This window comes from Echinops telfairi, unplaced genomic scaffold (assembly GCF_000313985.2).
Source record: "Echinops telfairi isolate 266 unplaced genomic scaffold, ASM31398v2 ScPeMD7_5592;HRSCAF=6446, whole genome shotgun sequence".
NCBI classification, from domain to species: Eukaryota; Metazoa; Chordata; class Mammalia; order Afrosoricida; family Tenrecidae; genus Echinops; species Echinops telfairi.
This window is the reverse complement of record NW_022109491.1, coordinates 27,828,024-27,852,559: the sequence shown is the minus strand read 5'-3', so window position 1 is coordinate 27,852,559 and position 24,536 is coordinate 27,828,024. Positions and strand designations below refer to the sequence as shown.

The following is a 24,536-nucleotide window of genomic DNA, read 5'->3' as shown; positions in this document are numbered from 1 at the left end:
AACTATAGTCCGGCCCTCCAACGGGTCTGAGGAACAGTGAACTGGCCCCCTGTTTAAAAAGTTTGAGGACCCCGTCAGTTCAAGCTCCCTGCAGGGCAGGGTTTAATGATCTCTCTGACAGAGTTGGAGCAGATATAACTCCGAGATGCGGGACTCAACCCTTTTCACAGCTGGTAAAGGGTGTGGCTAAGATCTGTTACAGGACTATTTGGCTACGTGCCCCCCCTGTCTGAGCTACTGTCCCTCTCTGCGCCCCCCAGATGACTGGCTCCCTGGTTCTTAGCGGGGTCTGCTCCCCATTCTGCAGCACAGCCCACACCTGGATGGTGCCAGGGCTCCTTCATGGTGGGGAAACCTGGAAACTCCCACCAGAGGAGGTGCCCTGCGGCTGCGAGCCCGGTGGGCTCCTCGGTTCCCGTGGCCTTTGTCTATGGTCAGGAACGTCTGCACCGAGGGCTCTGCAGCTTAGAAAGGGCGGGAGCCAGGATGGCCACAATTACCTGGCTCCTCTGAGAACCTGGGCTTGAAGAGCTGGGGACAGGGTGATTACAATGCTGTCACGGTCTAGACAGCGGGGCAGATGGCAAGTGCAACAGACAAGGGAGGAACCTGGTTCACAGGGTTCTCTGTGGGACCCCAAAGGAAGAACCCGTCCTCCTGCCCACCCGCCTGCCGGTCCCTGCCCTGTCCCTGGCCCCTCAGCACTGTGTATCCTCCATCTGTGCTGGGCCTGCAGACAAAACCACCCTCCAACCAAACCCACGGCTGCCAAGGTGATTCCGATTCATAGGACAGAGTAGAACTGCTCCTTAGGGTTTCTGAGGCGGTGACTCTTTACGGGAGCAGACAGCCCACCGCCCGCCCCCACTGTGTTCAGACCAAAGCAATTCCTGGAAAAGCAGCATGAGAGGGTCCTCACTGGGGGGCATCCCCAGGATGTGTTCACGGGCTTCTGACGTGCCAGGATGCTTGGGAGAGAGTACTGGTTGGGAGTCCAGTCGGAGGTCTAGCCCAGGTCCTGGTGGGCGCTGGCTCATCCTTTCTCTTTGACTCTCAGTTTACTCATGTGTGAAATGGAAGGCAAAGGAGTGTGATCTGAGGCTCTTCAGAGTCTAGGATCTGCTGCTCCAGGGTTTTGAGAGCAGAGAGGTGCTGGTGAGTCAGGCCTGCACCGGAATGCGGCTGGGCTATGAGCCCTGGGATGAGGCACACCAGTTTCAATGGGGGAGACTCACACTTGCACCTCTCTGTGATGCCAGAGCCTAGCACAGGCCCCACCACAGCAGGGGCTGAGCCCCTGACAGAGGGAGATGTGCAGGAGAGGGAGCCCCTCCTCAGGGAGTCACCCCAGTGCATCTAGAACAGTGGTTCTCAACCTTCCTAATGCCATGATGACCCTTTAATACAGTTCCTCATGTTGTGGTGACCTCCCAACCACAAAATTATTTTCGTTGCTACCTCATCACTGCCATTTTGCTACTGTTATGAATTGGGTGACCCCTGGGAAAGGGTCGCTGGACCCCCAACGGAGTCACGACTCACAGGTTGAGAACCGCTGGTCTAGAAGAAGTAGGCTTATTAATCACACCTATCAGGGCTTGGAGCACCGGCAGGGCGGGGCCTCTTGGCCAATCCAGTTGGCAGAAGTTAGACCTGAGTTACACCTGGCTCTGCCTCTCCCACTGCCCCTGTCCCAACACCGGGCCTCACCTCCAGGGTCAGGGAGGGGTTGTCCAGGATGATGTCCCGCTCCACCAACACCTCGCCCTCATCTGGGACCTTGCACACGGCCGTGATGCGGATCATGTTGTCAGCTTTCAGGAACTTCTCGTACTGAGAGTAGGGAATCTTCACAGGGTACAGTGTTTCTGGAAGGAGGGGCGAGGCAGAGAGGTGAGAGAGGGTACGATGGCCCCGGCACCTTCTGCAGAGGCTGATGGGCGCTACTCGGTGCGAGCGGCCAGGAGTCCCTGTCAGGTCAGGCTTGGCCGAACTCTCCTGGTACCGGGCTTTATGGGGCGAGTCTTCTGCCTGCACAGTCTCTAGGGAGGGCCTGGCGAGGCTGGGCCTCCGTGTGGCCGGGTAGATTCCCAGGAGGGTGGATTTGCAGGGACAGAAGCTCCTGTGGTTCCTTTCACCTTCTGGACAAGCTTGGAGGCTTCCAGACTCAGGAGAGGACCCAAAGGTGGACTGGTTGCCTCATGCTAAGAGTAGCGAGGTTGACAACGGTGGCAATAACTATGAAAGGAAGCCCGGGAACTGATGACACGCTTGGCAGGCCCCCGGGCATCTAATATCCTCCAACTTGGTTGCAATAGCCTTCAATACCCGGTGGCCACCCCTCCCCACCCCAGCTTTGGTTTCTCCTGCTTCCCAATGATGCACTCACCAGCGGAACAAGGCTGCTGCTTTCTAAACGCCCACTTATTTATTTTAAAAAAGCATGTCACTGCTCAAAAATGTCTTGTGCCTCCGCCACGGCTTCAGAGGAGCCCAGCTCAGCTCTCCCGTACCTCAGGAGTGGTCTCAGCCCTTCCCAGCGGGTCTGTCCTGGGGACAAGGTGCAGCTCACCTCCACGTGACCCCCATGGCACTCTTGGATGAACATGCCCTCCCTGGCTTCTCTCTGGTTCCCCAGCCCATCCCCAACGTTCACAGTCCCTCTTCTGGTATCACGGGCCCCCGGGAGACCACATCCTCCGCAGCTGGTGTGGGGTGCCTTGCCCCATGTGGTCACCACGTGGCGCGTGACCAAGTTTCATTCGATGTGCTACGCAAGGCTGATTTCCCGCATGTTCTAGGCGCGCTCGCCGAAGGCACCCATGAGTTGTAGGCTCTTTGAACGAGGAAGCCCACCTGGCTTTGTCCACTAGGGGGATTTGTCAAGCGGCCCAATAGAAGGATGACAGGTCTGAGGGCAGCGGGTCCCACCCTCTCCTGCAGGAAACACAGGCTCCAAAAGAGAAAGGGACCGGGCCAGGATCCCACAGAGAACGCCCCAGAACCGCTTCCGGGCCTCTCCCCATTCATTCTGTTACCTCTTAACCACTTCCCTCCCGGGAAGTATTCCTGGCCCTACAAAAATAGCTCTCCCGCTGGGCTTTAGAGGTGAGCAAAAAGCCAGCCAGCCACTTGCGGTGTGGAGAACATTTCCGTGACAATCCTGCCAGGAGACAGACTGCCGGGGGGAGGCTGCTTCTGACACGTTGGCCTTTCTCTGCTGACAGCATCCGGTTGAGATGGGCTGTCTAGTTAACCAGTTCTTTTGAGTAGTTCCCGGCGTGGAGCAAATAAAGCCTCCACTCCGGTACATCTGCTTTATAAGTGCACACTTCTCATCAGTGTTTGAAGGGCTTTTTCCATGTGGGCACACCTGCATTCCAATCCTTCCACGGACTTCTCTGCTCCACCTTGCTTCCACCCCATTGGTGTTGCCCAGGAACGAGAAGTCATTATGCCCGTCTACTGCTCAGACCTCCAGGAAAAACCTGCCCAGAGTCAGGGAGCTCCACCCACCTCCCCGACAGCATTGGGGGAGAATGGGGCCCAGGCTGGAAAGCCTGTGGGGTCCTGCAACCCTCCGGGGTCAGGCTGGTATCTGGGGCAGGGGGAGTGAGAAGCGAGGCCACCGCAAAGCAGCATCGAAAAGAGAGGGGTGGGGCTGCCATCAGGACACTTGGACTGAAGACCCTAGCCTTGCCACTTGCTGTCTGTGACACTTGACCTCATAAGCAGGCCGCCTCCCCTCTCCAAGCCTCGGTTTCTGTCTCTGTGAGATGGAATGGTGCAAGCCGTTTGGGATGGCTGTTAACCTCAAGGGTGGCCGTCGGGACCTACCCAGCAACTGCCCAGAAGGCAGGCCTGGGGAGCTGCTGCTATCAAGAACCCTAGGGAGCAGTTCTACTCGGTAACCCAGGAGGTGGCCGTGGGTGGCAGTGGCTGTGGTGGCCTTGGGAATGATGGGGCTACTGAGATCTGCCTCTTTTAGGGCATCAAGGACTGTGCGAGGTGGGGAACACCTGCCAGACCTACTGGTGCTGTGGCCACAAACCATCAGTGCCCCCCTTTGTCCTCCCCCAGGGTGCCAATAGATCTTGGCTGACACCACCCTGAGTTGTGCTGCTCACAGTGCTAGCACCTTCCAAAGCAGCAAACCTACGACTTAACCACAGGATGGTTCCAGCCCGGGTCCATAGGAGGTATTCCTGTAAGGTTGGGGGGCATGGGACCCCCCCAGCATGACACGTTACCTTCCTTGGGGTCCAGGGATATGGTGATGGAGTCCTTCCACACCTCGTGCACCAGTGTGCCATTGTAGACAATGGTCCAGGCCGTCATGTTCACCGTCACCGTCTTCGTATCGCTCGTCAGGTTTGTCAGGATCAGAGCCAGGTTGACTTCCTTGCCCACCTCCAGAATGCCAGTGACCTTGAACTTCCCAGCGATGCTGGGCTCCCGCTCTTCTCCTTCGGAGTCCCCGGCAGACGTTGGGTTGAACAGGCGGTTGGGTTTCAGTTTCCCCAGAGCCTTTTCGAACACTTGTCTTTCCTGGTTGGAACCTGGAAAGGAGAGGAGCATCTCGGGGGTAGTGTGGAACCTGAGGGTGGACAGCACCTACCAGAAATGTGGTCCCCAACAGTCCTCTGGTTCTTTAACGCCCCCTATCATGACCCCAGTTCTACCTCAAGAATCCTGCTAGACCGGAGTATGTAGACTGGTACAGATAAGAGCTCGGGATACACAGAGTCCTGGACAGATAACCCCCTCAGAAACAGTAACAGGGGTAGTGATACCGTGAGGGTAGGAGGAAGGCGGGGGGAGAATGAGAGAGAGGGGGAACCAATAAAAATGATGGATGCACAACACCCCTCCTCCCGCCTAGGGGGATGAGTAACAGAAACGTGGGTGAAGGACTACAGCAGGGTGTGTGACATTATATATATAATTTATCAAGCGTTCATGAGGGTGGGAGGGTGGGGGAAGCAGGGAAAAAAGGTGGTGATATCAAGGGCTCAAGTAGAAAGATAATATTTTGAAAAGGGCAATGGCAACATATGTACAAGTTTGCTTGATAGAATTGATTTATGGATTGTTATAATAACTGTAAGAGTGCCCTCCCCAATAAAGTGATTAAAAAAACCCAGTTCACTACCCTACTGTCTGTTTTAAGTATAAAAAAAGCAATCAGTTCAGGATTTCATACATTTAAATAACCACGAAAGAGACCGCAAAACTAGATTGTTATTTTTAAAAGTAATTTTAAAATACGAATGAAAAATGCTAAATAATATCTGACTGAAAGGCAACAAAACTTTTAAGATATTAAAAAACGCAAAGAAACGTGGTACCCAGAGAGTGGACAGCGCCTACCAGAACGGTGCACAGGCGCAGTACTGGTTCTACTGACGCCGACGGTGCTGCCTTAGGCTTGTGCCGGCCTCTCTGAGACACACTGTGTCCTCGTGAAGCAGCCAGCCAGTCGGGGCATCTTCCAGGCAGCTGTGCATTTCCAAGAAGCTTGGTCGAGACCAGCATAAGATTGCTAGGGGGCTCCACAGTTTCCTTATTAGGTTACTGAGGCTGGATGCCGTTGTTTTTTCCGCAATAGGCCATTTCTAAGACCATTAGGGAAACTTAGAGAACACACACCAATTTCAAAATTGAAACTGGAGCCGAAGAAGGTGAGCGTGAGCTCGCGGCCTACAAACGCAGTCCCCGTTGGAGAACTGCGTGTCATTAAAAATAATAAACAAATGGCTGCGACCGAGAAGAACCTTTAAAACCGCCTGACCGTGTCCTTCTGCCTTGTTCCTGAAACCAATCGTGAGAGGTCTGAGGGGCCCTCCAGTCTACGGCAGCTGACAAGACCGTCCCAGGCTTGGTATGGTCCCCAAGTTATAATTACTGCCAATTATCGAGAAATTGCAGGTTTCCCACAAGGGCTGGATTAAAGGGCAGGTTTCTGACTCTGACTAAGGTGATGGCTGCTGGTGGAGGCGGTGGCACACACTGCCCACGGAAAGTCACCAGGCTGTGCCCTGGAGCTCACTTGCTCCCGTGGCACCAGGAGCTGAGTCACCGAATCCAAGCATCAGCCTGGGCTGAGTCAGCAGTTCCCATGGGGCCCCTGTCTTGGCCCAAGACCAAGGAAAAAGACCAACTTTCTAGGAACCAGGGCAGAGACACACAGAGGAGAACAACCATTTTCCCTTTGCAGAGCACACCCATGCCCTCCCCCGCCACCCACCCCCAGGCTGACAGGCAACGGCTGGTTTATTCTTAGCGTTTGACAGTGGAGCTAATCCTTCCCCTTCAGTTCCCGAAGCACCGGCAGAAACCTTGGATGCCAATTCATCCAAGTCTATCACGAGAGAGTTAAGGCCCTAAGAGGAGGAAGGCCTTGTCCAGCCCGCTCTGGGGATTAGCGGAAGACCGGAGCCGGTCGCCAGGTGCAAGGCATCCAGATTTAAGGCTCCTCCCGTTTAACACCCAACTGAAAAGGAGGCAGGTCGATTACCCAAGCGGATAGCTCCCGGTGGGCTGGGTTCCTGCTGGTGCTGTCCCATTTCCCCGCTGCGCTGCAAGTGCACACTCTGGGCCAATGCCTGGGCAGGATCTGAGTCTTTCATGCCCAGGATCTCGAAGCAGATGTGCTTGCACAAGAAGGCTCAGAGCCTAGACCTACCTATGTAGGTCACCTGCTGGGCTTACGCAACACTATACTTCCTGCTACTGCTGGCTGTCCGGTGTTGTGATTGCGCAAATGCTTAGCAACCGTTTTATGGGCTTTTCCTCCCTCAGGCCCTCAGAGACAAGTGGGTATCATTGGGTAAGGAGAGCTGGCCAGGATGAGCAGCCTGTTGTCACGCAGGGGCTGGCACAGACTCTGGAGTCCTGCAGGCACCCCTCCACCCATCCCACCTACAGCTGCCATTGCTCAGGGGGCTTGACTGGGACAGTCCGAGACCCTGGAGGCCGAGTCATGGCAGAGCAGTAGGGGAAGAACCCTCAGGCTCACTCTTGCGCTTCTAAACAGTGACCTGGAGAGCCTATGATTCCAATGAGGCTGTGGATGTTCAAACGCATAAAGGTGACCACCAATATTTACAAAGCCCTTACTTGATGTGCTGAGAGAAAGACGGGATTCCTAGTCCCGTAAAGAGTTACAGCCTTGGAAAACTCACGGGGAAGTTCTACCCTGTTCTATAGGGCCGCCATGCGTTGGTGTCGGTCAACTCGATGGCACTGAGTTCAAGTTTACTATATGCCAGGCACTGGGCTTGCCCCTTTGTGCCCACTGACCACACCAGTCGCCATCCAGTCGATGCCAACCCCACGTGTGTACCAGTGTAGACCAGCGCTCGGCAGGGCTTTCAAGGGACGGCTTTTCAGAAATGGAACACCATCCTTTTCTTCCGAGATGCTTCTGGGTTCACTGCACCATTTAAATCCTAGTCCAGACAAGCACGGCCAGTATCGTTTGATAATGTCGTCCATCACAGTGGTGGGACTGGAGCCCATTCCTTGCCCTGGGGTCTTTGTTCCCTGGACCCCGACACTGGTTAGTTACTCTGCTGTCATGCGTGTTGAAAATACTGGTCCTACATCTGCCTTCCCTGCTTCCCTGGTTCACGAGTTCCCCAAAGATAGAGGCTTCGTGTGGGGTGCTCCCACTGCAACCTCAGGGCCCAGCTCAGAGTTGTGCACTGTGCTGACAAAGCGAAGGTCTGCCCAACATCAAAGCCTGGGGGTGGCCTTTAGAGCTGGGGCCAGGGGTGTGTGTGTAGGGAGAATGGAGTCCACCAGCCTTATTACCTAGTGTCACGCCCCAAAATGTCCATGAAGGCCACTCATGACCCAGAGGGATCACTCACCTGGACAGGGAGCCAGACCTATACATCTCCTGGGCCCAGCTTTCCCCTTTTATACAACAATACAGCCGTGACCACAAGCCTTGGGACTTACTGTGGGCATCTTAAGGGGAGCATTTTGCAACGCCCCTCAGAAGGGGCCAGGAGGATGATCAGAACCAAGGATTTCAAGAGCGCTTGAGAAAGAGAGATGCAGCCCGCTAGAGAGCGCAGTAAATAACCACTGGCTCTTTTGGGAGAAAAAGAAAAAAGAAAACTCGTCCGTCCTCAAATGCAGAACTTTTGACACCACCGGCCCTCCTCAGAGAATACGTGCTGGCTCTGACGGCCACTTCCAGAACGCAGCTGCAGGTGTCTTCTGGGTAAAGGCAGCTTGTGGACAGCCGCTTTCCAGGGGGCTCCTTGGTCAGCACTCAAGATGGTGCCGCAGGCCCCAGAGCAGCCGACAGTCACCTCTCCACGACATCACACCTCACCCTGGCTTCGTGGGGTACCTCGGAGGGGCAGCATGGGCCCGGTGTTTGGGTCTCTTGGCTCGTTCCTCTTTTTCAGAGAGGCCAAGTGTAACACCAAACCGGTTTTGTGCCCCTGCTGGCATGAAGGTCGGCGGTTGGCACTCCCTTCCCACCCAGGGGTGCCACGGATGAGTCTGTAAATGTGGCAGCCAGACATACCCTCGGGAGCAGTTCTGCTCGGGAGCAGTTCTGCTCCGCAGCACATGTGGTCGCCATCGTGGTGATGAGCTTTGTGTGCTTTGTTTTGTTTCCTGCCTGGGTGCCAGGTTTCAAAAAGCGGTCCTGGAGGGGCCTTGAAGGCCTGCCCTGGGACAGGGCTCCCCCTGCGGGGCTCCTTCAGGGTGCTGCCACCCCAGCCGTGCAGTTGGCAAAGGGACTCGGCTGGCAGCAGGCCGGGTCTCCTGCGGCAAACTTCCACCAACAGGCGCATCAGCCCTGGGAAAACAGGGCTCGGAGGTGGGCGTCACCCTACCCTGCAGGCAGAACTGACTGAGCATGCGTGCGTGATGCGTGCGTGATGCGTGCGCGATGCGTGCGCATGCTGATACCGCGCCTTCCTTTGGGGTACCTTCTCGGTGACGTCCATGCGGGAGTTGGTGCCCACGGCGTGCGTGCGTATGTGCGTGCGTATGTGCGTGCGCATGCGCGTGCTGATACCACGCAGCCGCCGCCTACCTTCGGGGTACTTGTACTTCTCGGTGACGTCCATGCGGGAGTTGGTGCCCACGGCCTTGGTGCTGATGTACTTGCCCACGGAGCGCGCGTCGGAGGAGTTCTTCTTCAGCGTGTTGCTGTCATCGTCGTAGATCCAGGTAATGCGGTCGGCGTTCACCTCCGCGAATACGAAGGGCATGTCGAAGTCCTGGTCCACGTCGCCCTCTCTGACGGCGATGACAGAGGCGGGGCCACACTGGAACACTCCTGGGGGGCGGGGGCGGCAGAACACAGGGGTTGAGGCCTGACCAAGGCCAACAGCGCACCCCAGGCCTATTCCTCCCAAAGGCCTTTCACACAACCCCTCCAGCCCCCCTGCCTGTAGGCCGCCCCAACCTGACTGCCCACCCCACTCCTTGGGCACCTGGTACAACCCCCCCCCCCACCCCCTGGGGGTCGTGGTGGTTCTTGGTTTTTTGTCTGCCCCGGCACCCTGGCCAAACCCCAGCTCAGCATCAGCCTGGCCCAGTCCTGTCTTCCGTGCATGCCGACTGCCCTCAGTCGGCTTCCTACGGTGCTCTGAGCTACTGGACCGTTCCTCTCCAAACCCTCTCCTCCTGTAAGACCCCCTTGAAGAGCCCGACCCACAGGGAGCTCTGCACAGCGCCCTTCCGCCCCAGCACCGGACTTGGGTTGTAAACCGGATTTCGTTTCATGTGTGAAACAGAGGACTGGGTTGGCAAAGGGAAGTAATGGTGCACAATAGAAGGGAGAGTATGATTTTTTATCTGTATTTACAGAGCAAATTTTAAAAAGCACACACGTGAATGCACACACACACACACACACACACTTTTACTGCCTGGTTTTCTTATTGTTTTTTTTTCTCCCATGGCTCCTTGAAAGAAATACATTTTGATATTGTGAAACCTGGGTGATACTGAAATAAAAGTTTCACAGAGGAATATTTACCCTTTCTTATGTATCATGCTCCCTGCCTTAGTGGCGCTGTAAGTTACATGTTGGGCTGCTAACTGCAAGGTTAATGGTTCAAGCCCACCAGCTGCTCCGCCAGAGGAAAACGAGGGTGCCTGCTCCCGTAAGATTTATATCATCATAAATAGGGACACTGTGAGTCAGCGTTGACTAAATTGCAGTGAGTTTTCCATTTAAAAGAGCATTCCGTTTCCATTCCATTCCATCTGGTTTCATTTCTTAAAATATACTCATAACTCGGATCATTCAACTGTAGAACTGATCATTTTTTAAGTGGGATTTGATGACAGGTTTGCAAAGCAGTGCCCTAAGAAGTAGCTTAAAACTTTAACTCCCCTCAAGAAATCTAGTACCATGTTTTGCTTCAGGTGGATGAGCTAGGTCGTAGCTAGGGATTGGGGTGAGGGTGTGACTTAATTTTCATTTGAAGTCTTTTTTAGAGCTGTTTCAATAGTTAAAAACCATGTGCATAGATTACTTTTATAATTGCATATATTGCATATATAGAATATATATATGTGTGTGTTTGGAATCAACATTCCCTCTCTATATATATGTTTGGAATCAACAGTTCAAAAGGTGTCCAGCAGACCTCATGCATTCTCTAGAAGAGGGAAGAGAAGAGACTTCTGGAGAGGCTAGGAGTGGGAGTACGGAGCCTGTGAGCACAGGCTGGGGGTCAGGCACAGGCAAGCCTGCCGAAAGGAGAGCTTGGCTTGGCAGAGGAACGCTCCTGAAGGTGCTAACGGTGGTAGGGGCGTGATTGCGGAATGCCTCCAGCAGAGGCGAGGGATTGGACGGAATCCCAGAAGTAATGGAGAACCACAGGCTGCTGCATGGTGCAGGAGAACCAATGTTGGCAGAGGAAGGCTCTTTCCCTTGTAGCCCGGCACGTGCCAGGGCCTTCTCCTGCATTGCTGCATGGGGAAGGTGCTCAATTAAACAGCAGCCTGAGCCAAACAAAATGAGGAGAGAAATATCTTTCTAAAATACTTTTGTTTTAAGCCCCTGTTGGTTCCTGAGAGACAGGGCATTTGGATCACTTCCTGCACTGTTGTCCACTGCTGTAAATAAGAAGGAGGGCACGGAGGGGGGATGGTGTCTCTTGGCTTAGAGTGAACTCAGAGAGGAGTACATGTAGCTGCCGGCAGAGGGTTACCTTGGCTCCTCTCTTGGGGAGTCGCATCCAACACCTGCCATCCATTGTAAGGGAGGCCCACGTCCGTCCGGGCAAACCAGGCTTCATTCCAGACATGGAAGTTCCTGGAAACAGAACCACAGACCACAAAGCTTGCCTGAGTTCACACGCCAGGTGAACAGAAAGCACCATATCTCCTCCCTGATCGTGTGGCAGCCTGACACTCCTGTAAGCCAGCCACAGCGCTAAGTCTCTGCCAGCACCGTCTCTCTTGAATCCTCATAGCACCGTGAGATGGTTACTACTTGACCCTTGTTTTACAGAAGAAGAAACTGAGGTTCAGAGAGGTGAAGCAGCTAACAATGGCAGGGCTATTTTTTTTAATCACTTTATTGGGGGCTCGTACAACTCTTATCACAATCCATCCATCCATCCATACATTTTTGTACATTTATTGCCATCATCATTCTCAAAACATTTGCTTTCTACTTGAGCCCATGGTATCAGCTCCTCATTTCCCCCCTCCCTCCCTCTCCTTCCTCATGAATCCTTGATAATTTATAAGTTATTATTATTTTGTCATGTCTTACACTGTCTGACATCTCCCTTCACCCACTTTTCTGTTGGCCGTCCCCAGGGAGGGGGTTATATGTAGATCCTTGTAATTGGTTCCCCCTTTCCATCCTACCTTCCCCCAACCCTCCTGGTATCACCACTCTCACCACTGGTCCTGAGGTGTTCATCTGTCCTGCATTCCCTGTGTTTCCAGTTCCTGTCTGTACCAGTGTACATCCTCTGGTCTAGCCAGATTTGTAAGGTAGAATTGGGATCATGATAGTGGGGGGGTGGGGAGGCATCATTTAATAATTAGAGGAAGGTTGTATGTTTCATCATTGCTACACTGCACCCTGACTGGCTCATCTCCTCCCTGTGACCCTTCTGTAAGGGGATGTCTGGTTGTCTACAGATGGGTCTTGGGTCCCCGCTCTGCACTCCCCCTCATTCACAACGATATGATTTTTTGTTCTTTGATGCTTGATCCCTGATCCCTTAGACACCTGGTGATCACGGCTGGTGTGCTTCTTCCATATGGGCTTTGTTACTTCTCAGCTAGATGGCCGCTTGTTTACCTTCAACCTATTAAGATCCCAGATGCTATACCTTTTGATGGCCAGTCGTCACCATGAGCTTTTTTCACCACATTTGCATATGCACCCGCATTGTCTTCAGCAATCATGTGGAGCAGGTGAGCATCGTGGAATGCCAATTTAATAGAACAAAGTATTCTTGCATTGCGGGAGTACTTGAGTGGAGGCCCGATGTTCATCTGATACCTTAATACTAAACCTATACATAGATGCACATAGAGCTATTTCCCCATCGTCATACATAAATATATTTAAATGCCCTTTGCCTCCTAGTTTCCTCTACTTCCTTTTACTTTCCTCTTGTCCCAGTATCATGTTCAGCCTTCATTTGGGCTTCAGTAATTCCTCTCGGTTACATTGGGCAGGGCTAATTTTTAACTCCAGGCGAAAATTGTAAAGTCTGAAGCCTAGGCTCTTAAGCACCACACTCAGTTGCCTTTCTGAGAAGAGACGAATCCAGGCTGATCTAGCTACTTGGAGGGCTAATGCACGCAGCTCCCTCTTCTGCTTTCTGCCGGGGCACATTTCTGTTTTCGACCTGGACTGGGGGCATAGTGGCTTATGAGTTGGGCTACTAACTGCAAGGTCATAGTGGCACTTTGAGTGGAAATTAGCTCGATGAAAGTGAGGTTTATTTTGTTTTGTTTTTTTTGGTTGGAGGTGGACTGAAGCAGGAATGATAGGTCTGGGTCAACTGCCTGGGGAAATTCTAAGTCTGAATCTGGGGCAAAGAATTATATATCCCAGCCTAAAATAAGGCCCTGGTGGCGTAGTTGGATACAGGTTAGGCCACGAACCACAAGGTCAGCAGTTCCAAGCCACCAGCAGCTCCAAGGGAGAAAAACGAGGCTTCCTACTTTCATAAGGATGTAAAGTATCAGAAACCCACAGGGGCACAGTTCTACTCTGTCCTATATGGTTTCTATGAGTCAAAATCAACTCGATCATGGTGAATTGACTCCTAAGATGTCTTTCTTCGTCGATGTCATTGCTACCCACCTTGTCTCTCAGCTACAGTTTTAGTCTCTTCCCCTCCATCAGCAGGAACAATTCATCAAAATCTTACTCATTCCATCCCTTACTCATTCCTGCCCTTTCCCCTCTCTCTGCTTCCACTGCAGCTACATTCCTATCTGCATTGACAGTTTTCAGTCAACTGGAAGAATATGTAAGTCTAGCATGAATCCAAGCTGTATCCAATTTGAAAAAAAATTCTTATGCTTGTGAAGTGGAAAAGGTAGCTCAGAGCAGAAAACCAGCTTCAGAAGCCACAAAAGGAAAGACTGCTACATTTGATCTGGTAAAAATATTAAGCTCACAGATATCAAAACTATTCATAATGAATAAACCCGAGTTCTACTCCTGGTATGGACAAATGAGCCCTTAACAGGGGGGCCTTCTACAGAGAGCAACAGTACCCAAACCTAGCCAAACTCACTGCCAGCAAGTTGATACCTAAATCCTGCAGGAGAGGGTAGAACTACCCTGTGATGTTCGGAGATTGTAACTCCTTATGGGAGTAGACAGCCTGGTCTCTCCCGAGGAGCAGCTGGTGGTTTCCAACTACTGACCTTGCAGTTAGCAGCCCAATGTGTGACCACAATAGCAACCTTAGCTCTGGGGAAAAAACTACTAAAACAAGTATGGAGGGCTTTGGGGAGTGAACAGAACAGGACAGTTTTGAGATGGGGGGAGGTAAGTTGTACTTTCTGTGGCTGCCCAGAGGACAGACCTCAGTGTGGTAGAAGTCAGCCAAAGTTCCAGGCCGCCCAACCTTTCTGACCAGAGGAACCAAGGAATAGAACCTGGGTCAGAACCTGGTTGCTAGAGAACCAGGGCCACATCCCGGCAAGGAAACGGTCAGACAAAGGGAAGCCCAGATTCATATACACATTTTGAAGCAGGCATGTGCGAAGCCGACTGCAAGCAGCCCAGCCAAAGACTGAAGGCTTTCGCCGAGGTTTGAGCTGCTCACCAGGGAGGACTGGGGTTTGCAGTTGGAGTCTACCTGAAGTAGACTTTGGACATGTTGCCAGGAGAGACCGGTCCCCGGAGAAGGACATCATCCTTGGTAAGGCGGAGGGGCAGCGACAAAGAGGAAGGCCCTTGAGGAGATGGAGGGACACTGGCTGCAACCATGGGTGGAAGCAGAGGACCAATGGTGAGGCTGGTGACAGTGGACTGGGCAGTGTTTCGTTCTGGTGTACACAGAGTCACTATGAGCTACGTGGCTGGGTGGCACCGAACAACAACAACAGGTAGACTGCTAAAACAAAAGAACAGACCCTAGATCTGCCTAATGTTTCAGATATAATCCACAATGACTCAACATACAAAGAGCCAGAAAAAGGGAAATTGAAATAGACTTGGAGTCTTTAGTGACAAACAAGTTCATCTCACAACAAAGAAGTTCATCTCAAACAATAAAATAAAAAATATATACAAAGAACCAGAAAGCATGACTTTATCCTCAAAGGAAAAGTCAATAAACAGAGGTCAATGCGGACTCCCACCCACACTGGAGTCAAGTTGATTTGGACTCACAGCAACCCTATAGGACAGAGTAGAACTGCTCTATAGAGTGTCTGAGGCTGCTACTCTAAGGACAGTGGCTACCTCATCTTTCTCTCATGGAGTGGCTATTGGATTTCAACTCCTGAGCTTGTGGCTATCAGCCCAACTCTTAACCCAGGGTGCCAGTACAACTCCTAAAATAACCCAAATGCTGAAATTATCAGACAAGGACAGTAAAGCAAGTATTATAACTAAGATCATGAAAATAAAAGAAATGACACATAAAAGAAATGAGAATGATGATGCCAACCTATGTACAGATGTGCTTGACCCAATGGATGGATGGGTGGATTGTGATAAGAGATGTCTTAACCCCCCAATAAAATTATAAAAAAATGAGAGTGACTCTTAGAAGAGGAATAGGAAATATAAAAATAATCGAATAAAAACGTTTTACTAGGTCAGGGGTAAACCCAATAACTGAATTCAGAAATTCAGTGCACAGGCTTTTAGTAGCCTGATAGAAATGACAGAAGAGTCAGTAAACTTGAAGAGATATCTATCGGTACCAATGATCCGGTCTAAAGATTGCATCTTGAGATACCTGATTGTTAACAACCAATCAAGTAGGAAAACCCTATGAAATGTGTAGGCTAGAGAGCCATGAATAATTAACATAGCAATGTGCTGACCAATCAATAAGAAAAAGACACACAATTCAAAACTCTTAATAAAGAATGATGAGCAGGCAATTTTCCTAAGCAGTCCAAGTGACCAATGAACACGGGACAATAGTGTAACCTTACTAATGTTAAAAGCAAATTAAACTGGCAAGGAGATACCATTTGTGTCTACCAGACTGACAGTGACGAAGTGCAGGGTGAGACTCATTGTTGGAAAGAGGATGGGGAAATGAGCCTGAACAGACGTCACTGGTAGGAGCTTGAAGTGCTGGCCTTTCTGGAGGGTGATTGGTAGCAATTCCACCTGTAAGAATTTGGGCTGTAAAACATACCTGAGTGCACATAGACTGGAAGTGCACTGTTTGTCAAAGCAGAAATGCTGGACAAATTGTGGCATAGCTAGGCCATGAAGTATTATGTCGCTGACCGAATGAATGAGGTAAACCTCACACTGACAGAGGAAAACGTCTAAAAGTTATCATGAAGGAAGAAGAGCAAGTTAAAAGTTATACATGCGTACGTGTGTGTATGATGAACTCAGTTGACTTAAAAATTATAAGTAAAAAAACCCATTAGACATCCACAACTCAAACTCACTGCCCTTAAGCCAGTACTGACTCACAGTGACCCTGTAGGACAGTGGATAACTGCTCCTGGGAATGTTTGAGACTAACTCTTCAGAACATCGAAACGTCTTCTCTTTCTCCCACGGAGCGGCTGGTGGGTTCAGACTGCTGACCTTGTGGTTAGCAGCCCATATGGATAGATTTTGGGACATATGGACTAATCTTTAACATTACTGGACTAATGAATAGTTCTCATTATTTTTAGAATTAGAATATAAATAAGTATACTTGTAGATATGCATATTATTTAAATTATAACAGTGAATGCAATTATTTTTCCATGTTGGTGGCATTCTAACTACCTCATGTATATTAACTCCTTTATTGCTTAGAACATGTCTAAAGATGAGAACAATTGTATTGTCATTTTACAAATCTGGAAACTGAAGTCAAGAGAAATTAAGTGGTTTCTCTAAAGTCTCACAGTCAACAAAAAGACAGAGTGGGTTTTGAACACAGATCAAAAGTCTCTTGAGAAACTACCAAAACTATAGTGTTGCTCAGAATTTTATAGTACTGATGTGAATTAAACACCAAACCCACTGCCACTAAGTCAGTTCCAACCCACGTGACCTATAGGACAGAGTAGAATGGTTCCTAAGGTTTTCAAACTATAAACCTTTATGGGAACAGACAGCCTCACCTTTTTCCTGCACAGCAGCTGGTGGGATTCGAATTGCTGGCCTTGCAGTTAGCTCAGCGCACAGCACACTATGGCACCAGGGCTCCTGGTACTGACTTAGAAAGATGTTGAAAAATTAAAAATAGACTCTGTAACTCCAGCCCCTTTGTTTAATTAAAACTCTTATACACATGTCTGGAAGGATCTACCCTAAAATGTTCCTAGTATCTTTCTTTGAGTAGATTACTAATGAGTCTTCTTTTTTAGTTTTCTGATTTGTCTGAATGAAATCAACATGTTATTTTTATAAATTGCTTTCATTTTGTATTTGGTAAGGAAAAGGACATCATACTTGGTAAGATAGAGGGGCATCAGAAAAGAGGAGGACTGTCAGGAAGATGGGGTGGCACAGTGGCTCCAACAATGGGCTCAAACCCAGCAATTGTGAGGATGGCCCAGCACAAGGCCGCGTTTCATTCTGTTGGGCATAGGGTTGCTATGAGTCAGAATGGACTCCACAGCACTTAGCGCCACCAAGAGGCTGCTTGTGGCACTGGGTAGGACGTATGCATATGAGACAGCTCGTGCTGTAAGGGTGTCAGAAGTAAGGAGGGATAAGCACGCCTACAGAACCCATTATGTGAGTGGTACACTGCTACAATCTGCAGTGAGCAAGCGGAGGTGCAGTAGGTCAGCTTGAAAATGAGGCAGAAAATGATAAGGCCATAAGCAGAACAAATACATACTAAGCCAACACTACAGAGACAGAGAGCTGGGACTACGATGGGGAAGAAATCATCTCCTTCATTGTTGGTTTTCTTAAAATCATTTTACTGGGGGCTCATACAACTCTTATCACAATCCATCTATCCATCCATCCATTGTGTCGAGCACATTTGTACAATTGTTGCCCTCATCATTCTCAAAACATTTTCTTTCTACTTGAACCCTTGGTATCAGCTCCTCATTTTTCCCCTCCTTCCCCACACCCCTTCCCTTATGAACCCTTGATAACTTATAAATTATTATTATTTTGTCATGTCTTACACTGTCTCATGTCTCCCTTCACCCACTTTTCTGTTGTCCATCCCCCAGGGAGGGGGCTATATGTAGATCCTTCCACCCCACCTTACCTCCACCCTCCTAGTATCACCACTCTCACCACTGCTCCTGAGGTGTTCTCTGCCCTGGATTCCCTGTGTTGCCAGTTCCTATCTGTACCAGTGTGCATCCTCTGGTCTAGCCAGATTTGTAAGGTAGAATTGGGATCATGATAGTGGCGGAGGTGGGGGTAGGGGTGGAGGAAGCATTTAAGAACTAGAGGAAACTTCATCGTTGCTACACTCCCCGTGGCTCTTCTGTAAGGGGATGTCCAGTTGCTTACAGATAGGTTTTGGGTCCCCACTTCACACTCTCCCCTCATTCACAATGATACGATTTTTTGTTCTCTGATGCCCGATACCTGATCCCATCGTCACCTCGTTTTTTGTGCATATGATTATCTCTGCAGGTCTATCTAGATAAGATAGGCAGGATAAACAATCTGGAGGAGAAAACAATGGGACCCACAGTTTCGGGGGGACATGGGAGAGGGAGAGGAAAGGAAGTGGTATTAACAAGCCCAGGGACAAGGGAACAACAAGTGATCCAAAATCTGTGGCGAGGAGGGTGTAAGAGGCCTGGTAGGGCTTGATCAAGGGCAGTGTAACCAAGAGGAATTACCGAAACCCAAATGAAGGGTGAGCATGATAGTGGGACAAGAGGAAAGTAAAAAGAACTAGGTAGAAAATATATAGTGTTTGGGGTCTTAAAGGCTTGAATAAGTGGCCATCTAGCTGAAGCCACAAAGCCCACATGGAAGAAGCACACCAGCCCGTGTGAGCTCCTTCACTATTTAAGGAATTAAAGATCACTACAATTTTTCTGAGAAGAAGCCCTGGTGCTATAGTGGTGAGGTACTTCACTGCTAACTGAAAGGGCAGCAGTGTGGACCAGCAAGCTTCTCCGTTCCTATGGCCTGTTCCTGAAGAGATGATAGCCTAGGCAACCCTGTGGAGAAGTCCCTCCTGCCGTCTAGGGACTGCTGTGCCTGGATCTGCTCATTGGCACAGAACAACCTCTCTGGAGTCCGTAGGTGGTTAACACACTTGAAGGTAACCTAAGGGTAGAGGTTTGAACCCACTAAAAGATGCCTTAGAGCAGCGGTTCTTAACCTGTGGGTCACATCCCCTTTGGGGGTTTAATGACCCTTTCACAGGGGTAGCCCAATTCATAACAGTAGCAGAATTACAGTTATGAAGTAGCAACAAAAATAATTTTATGGTTTGGGGGTCACCACAACGGAGGAACTGTATTAAAGGGTTGCGACATTAGGAAGGTTGAGAACCACTGCCCTAGAGGAAAGTTCTGACGATCTATCTCTGAAAACCCTCTGGAGCCCAGTTTGATTCTGACACAGATGGGGCCATCCTGAGTTGGAATCCATTCACAGGAACTGGTGGTTCACACCTTTCTAGAAAGCAACAGCAACAGACACCATGGACCTTAAAAACATCATTCCTGTGGACTAGGAGATTCCTCTTCTGGGACCAATAATAGATATGCCCAAGATCTGCATATAAGGACGTTTATTGCAATGTTCCTTATAATCCAAAACAAGCGGGGGAATCAATATAATAGGTGGCTGTAGGGAGAGAAATAATGGTCTGACCCCTCAATGAAATTGGGTGTAATTAAAATCATATTTTTGAAGGTTATTAATGACATGGGAGAGATGCTCTTAATATAATGTCTAGTCAAAAACACATGATCCAAGAACTGTTTGTGAGGTGGCTGATTTCCAGGTGTGGGAAAAAAAAGTAGGGTGTATCTATGTTTTATAGGCTCTAGCTTGTACTCATGCCTGTAAAATGTATACTCTCAACCTTGTAAACATCGACTAACAGAGAAAAGATTGGATAGGAAGCTACCACATACGAAATCTGCACCATGAAAGCAATGTAAATTGGGACAAATGTGGACAGTGAGTTGACAGATGATTTTTACTCTCTTTTGGCCTACCTGTGGAAATGCCCTATAATTGTGAAATAAAGTTCTTGTCAAACTGATCTTTGGTGACACCTGCAAAAGGTCTTCTTGATGGCATTGTGGATTCGGCATTGGGCTGCGAGCCTCGAGATTGAAACTGACTCTCACTGCCGTCCAGTTCATTTTAATGCCCTATGGCGACCCTACAGGACAGAGTAGAACTGCTCCATTGGGTTTCTGGGACTTTCAGTCTTTACAGGAGTGGACAGCCTCGTCTTTCTCCCTTGGAGAGGCTTGTGGGTTCAAACCACTGACCTTGTGTTTAGCAGCTCAATGTTCAACCCACTAAAGCACAAGATCATTGATTCAAAACCACCAGCTGCTCAGACGGAGAAAGATTAAGTTGTCTGCTCTCCTAAAATTTAAAGCCTTGGGAGCCTCGTATTGGGTTGCTATGAGTCAGAATCAACTCTATGAAGCGGGCTTGCTTTGGGTTTGAGGATGGTTAGATTCACTGAGGAGAAGGGGGGGACAGTCAGGGGGAGTGGTGTAAGGTGGGAGACAGGGGCATGGGAAGATGAGAGAGGCAAGAACACCAAGTTTCATATTCATCTTACTTCTCACAGAGCACCCTAGAGGAAGGGAAGTCCAGTTAAAAATTGGAAAGGAGCCACGTTATTTGTAAGGCGAGGATTTAAGACAGAGCAGATAACAAATACATCCAAATCTTCTCTTGTTTGGAAGCCTGCCACTTCTAGCTTAGTGTGTGTGTGCACGCACGCATGTGTGGGTGTGTGTTTTCAATCTTGGTACCTTTTAAATACCCAAGGACACCAGTGTGGAAATTCCAGTATGAGTTCGGGTCGTGTGCAATGTTCCCCTATCCTCACTTTAGGCTTTGTTCTTCTTTGGAAGGTTTCAGGAGCAGGAGCCGGAAAAAGGCCTGCTATAGGCCTCAGAGCTACCTGCAGGTTTCTGCCTCTCCTACCTCCCTCCACCCAAATTACTGCTAATGCAGTCTTTTAAGTTGACAGACTACCATCCCTAGAGACAGCAACTGAGTTAAGCTTACTATGGGTTCCATAGGCGTGACTGAATTCGTACTCAGAGCCAGAAGACTCTACTTAGAAGGAGATTCCCTAAGCCCAAACCCATTCACTGGTAAACTCCTACTTGCCCTTCCAAACGTAGTTCACATACTTGTTACCTGTGACCAAGTTGGGCCAGAGCTAGGTGTCCCTGTGCACAACAGAACACAGCCCAGTTCTGCACCAGTCAGTCCCACAATCAGTTGGGGATCAGACCATTGTGATCCAAAGGGTTTTTATGACCTGATTTTCCGAAGTAGATCACCAGGCTTTCTTACTAGTCTGTCTTAGTCTGAAAGCTCCATTGAAACCTGTTTCACATCATAGCAACACACTATCCTCCACTGATATCCTCCATTGAGGATGGGCTGGGAATTGAACCAACTCTCCGACATAGAGTGAAAGAATTCTACCACTGGACCACCACTGTCCCTGCTGCAGATAATCCCTCCTCTGAAAAATCTGTCCCCATTGTGCTCAGAGCATGTACATCTGTGCTCCCTCTGTGGTTTTACTCCTTCTGCTCCTTTATTGCCAATCCATTTAAACCTCTGAGAGCTCAGCCAGCACAGTTTGTGCATCTAGCACGTCATGATGCCTGGCACAGGTTGACACCTGGCTCCTGTTCAGTCGTTTTGCTAAACCAATTTGTCCTGTGGCCTGAGCACTGGGCACTTTGTCTCCTTGCTATGAGTCTAAGCAAGTTGATTTGGACACACCAGCGACTGACTGACTGACTATTAGCAGAAATGGCTGTTCCACTGGACAGGCCAGGATATTACATGAAGAGCCAGGGGCTCAGGCTGAGCTGTGGGTGCTGACAGCCCCTCTCCAGAAGGACTCACCAGCTCCACTTCCTGGTCACAAGGTTGGGCAAGCCCCACAGCCTTCTACCCAGGAGCTCCATGAAGCCTGGCGATAGATCTGGCCTCAGAAACTTGGGAAGCAAGTCAACTGAGTTAAGAAAATAAACCAGAAATGTCAAGACAAAGAAAATGTTAGTTCAACTGGTCCACAGCATCTGGCTGCTGCAGCTTGGCGGCTAGGTGGGCCCTGGAGCTCTCCTTTTGAGGGGCCCACCACCAAAGAAACATTCAACAAGCTCTCCCAAGTGTCCCAACTTTGAAGCAAAGAACATTCAGGAGGCTTGTGCCTCCTAGGCCAAACCATTGCCATGAACAGAATAGTTTAAAAGAAAATCCCCCACTGGAGGATGTGAGAATGATACAAAGGCACCTTGATCTGACCTTTCACTTTACAGATGTTAACATCTTTACAGGTGTTAAACTGAGGCGCAGAGAAGTTAGGGAACCCTCTGCATTAAGTTAGGCATTTGATTGCCTACATGTCTCGAGGTGCTTACCCGTAGACAAGCCATTTCTCTCTGGACTATTTGCTGAACTATAACATGTGCATGTCCCCATCTGAAGTTTCATCCAGCTCCACTGTGCTTTGACTTGGTCAAGTCCTAGTGAAAGGGACGGTGTTCCACTTCTTCTGCGGACACTAACACATAGTGTGGGCATACTTTGGGCCTGCCACCTGCCTTCATGGAACCTATGGGACACACTTTGGAGTGTTTGCCTGCCTATGGATGAGCTGAAGAGCTACAGGTTCTCCTCTGGACTTGGTGCTCGGGATCCTTTCACCCATCCCTGAGTGAGCAGCACCCCATGTAATGAGAACCCCAGATGGGGTATAGTCAACCTCTTCTGGGCAATCTCAGGCTAAGAGTTGTCCTATTTCTCAAATAGTGGTCCGTAACTATAACAATATTCTCTAGAATGTCTGCGATGCTGTAACATACACAAAACCGCCCTGGTTCAGATCCTAGCTCTACCCTTTTCTAGTTGTGGGACCTTGGGTAAATTATTCAGTCTTTCTGGGCCTTGGTTTGCTGGACTCTAAAATGGGTGGTAATAATAGTGCCTGCCTTGTCATTGTGAAGTGTACATGTAAGCACTTTGGACAGTACATGACACACTTGTGGTTGCTCAGTAAATTGTTCATTGCTGCTATTATTATTATTATTATTAATAAGCACTTTCTGATGCATGGCCTCGGTTGATCCTCGCATTCTATTGTTTCAGGCAAATCTGGACAGGATTCTAAAGCCAACAACGTTTGGAACATGTAATGGTTTTCTGTCCAAACCTCAAAGAGTATGGTGTCCAAAATGTCCTTCACCTTGGAAGTTAGTAGTTTCACCCTAGGCAGAAAACAATCTTAGGCTCAGTTCCCCCGTCAGGGGGGAATTTGTATAAGAGGATGCCATAACTCCCTTGGGAGGGAGAGGTTTCAGGCAAAAAGCGGGAGGAGATCTTAGGATTTCAATGAATGCAAACACACAGCCTGGTCAGAGATTTAAGAGATCATGTAGTTGTATATGTCACCAGTGGTGACACATGGGGCCAGCAAGGTGGCGTGGCACCCATGAGTCTCACAGCAGTATGGAATGGCACCAGGCTCCCTGCTCTCATATGGTCCTGTGCTGCTCCTCACCCACATCCAGCAAGGGGAGAGGGCGGGGAAAGGCCCGTCGCTCTCGCTATTCTCGCAGAAAGGTTCAGTAAGGGCCCATGAGCGTTGGAGGGTCGGAGGTGAGGAGTGGCAGCGGCCCTGGCAAGCAATCAGAGCTTCTGGGCCCAGCACTCCCACACTGGCCACAGAAATGGCAGTGGAACATGTGGCATCTCTGCACTGTCCTCCCTGGCCCTGGAGGTCATCCTGTTTAGAACTGTTAATTTATTCAGCTGATGTGGGATGGGAGCCTCAACCGGGAACCAGAGATCCGGATCTTACTCCACATTCAACTTCAGAGCCCCACCTTCCCATCTCCGGGAAGCCCCCTGACGACTCCTCTGAGTTCCCACCACCCTTACTGCCTGAATTGAACACCGTCCTCTGTGGCTAAGTGGCCTCTCCGAATGACATTCCCCCTCACCAACAGCACAATGCTTAAGCTTTCCAGTCTCCACACAGGATCGAGTGTGTGGGATGATCACAAAAAGACCGCCCACCAAAGACACAGCCCTCTGTCCGGCTAAGACTTTCCTGTTGTACTGAGGTCAGAAGTTGGGCTATCCCAGCAACCAGCACAGGCAGCAGTGGGACTGCACACACAGAAACGATCGGAAAAACCAGGGGGAATCAAAGACACTCACTGAATAATACACGCGGAAGTGGTTGAACCACAGAATGTTTTGTTGTGCGTCGTTTTGCTGTAATGGAAAACTGATAATGACATGAACAGCGATGTGCACAAGGAAGAAAAAAATGTTCTAGTACTGACTCTGGTAATGGCTGACAGCTCTGCTTGCTGTGAGCGAACTATTGTGGGGATGTGGATGAAGTGCCCATACGACTGTGGAAAAACAGAAAGAAAAGACCCTCATGGATGAGAAGCTGGAAGATAAAACCTCGCCTCAAGAAGCAATGCCCTTTGGGCTTCCACGCAAGTACTCCCTCAATGCAAGAATACTTTCTTCTAGTAAATTGGCATTCTATGAAGCTCACCTTCCCAACACAACCGCTGAAGACAAAGCGGGTGAATAAGCAAATGTGGTGAAGAAAACTGATGGTGCCCGGCTATCAAAAGATATAGCGTCTGGGGTCTTAAAGGCTTGAAGGTAAACAAGCGGCCATCTAGCTCAG

General features: G+C 49.7%; 1 protein-coding gene across 1 annotated transcript in view; it reads right to left on the bottom strand.

The window, feature by feature from the left end:
* Positions 1 to 24,536, bottom strand: part of TGM3 (transglutaminase 3) — a 54,108-nt gene that overhangs the window by 5,889 nt on the left and 23,683 nt on the right. The window contains exons 8-11 of the mRNA XM_004698188.2: positions 11,196 to 11,299; positions 9,062 to 9,307; positions 4,251 to 4,559; positions 1,711 to 1,868 (exon numbers count right to left, since the gene is read on the bottom strand). Coding sequence (XP_004698245.1) covers positions 1,711 to 1,868; positions 4,251 to 4,559; positions 9,062 to 9,307; positions 11,196 to 11,299 — 817 coding nt within the window. The remainder of the gene's footprint in view (positions 1 to 1,710; positions 1,869 to 4,250; positions 4,560 to 9,061; positions 9,308 to 11,195; positions 11,300 to 24,536) is intronic.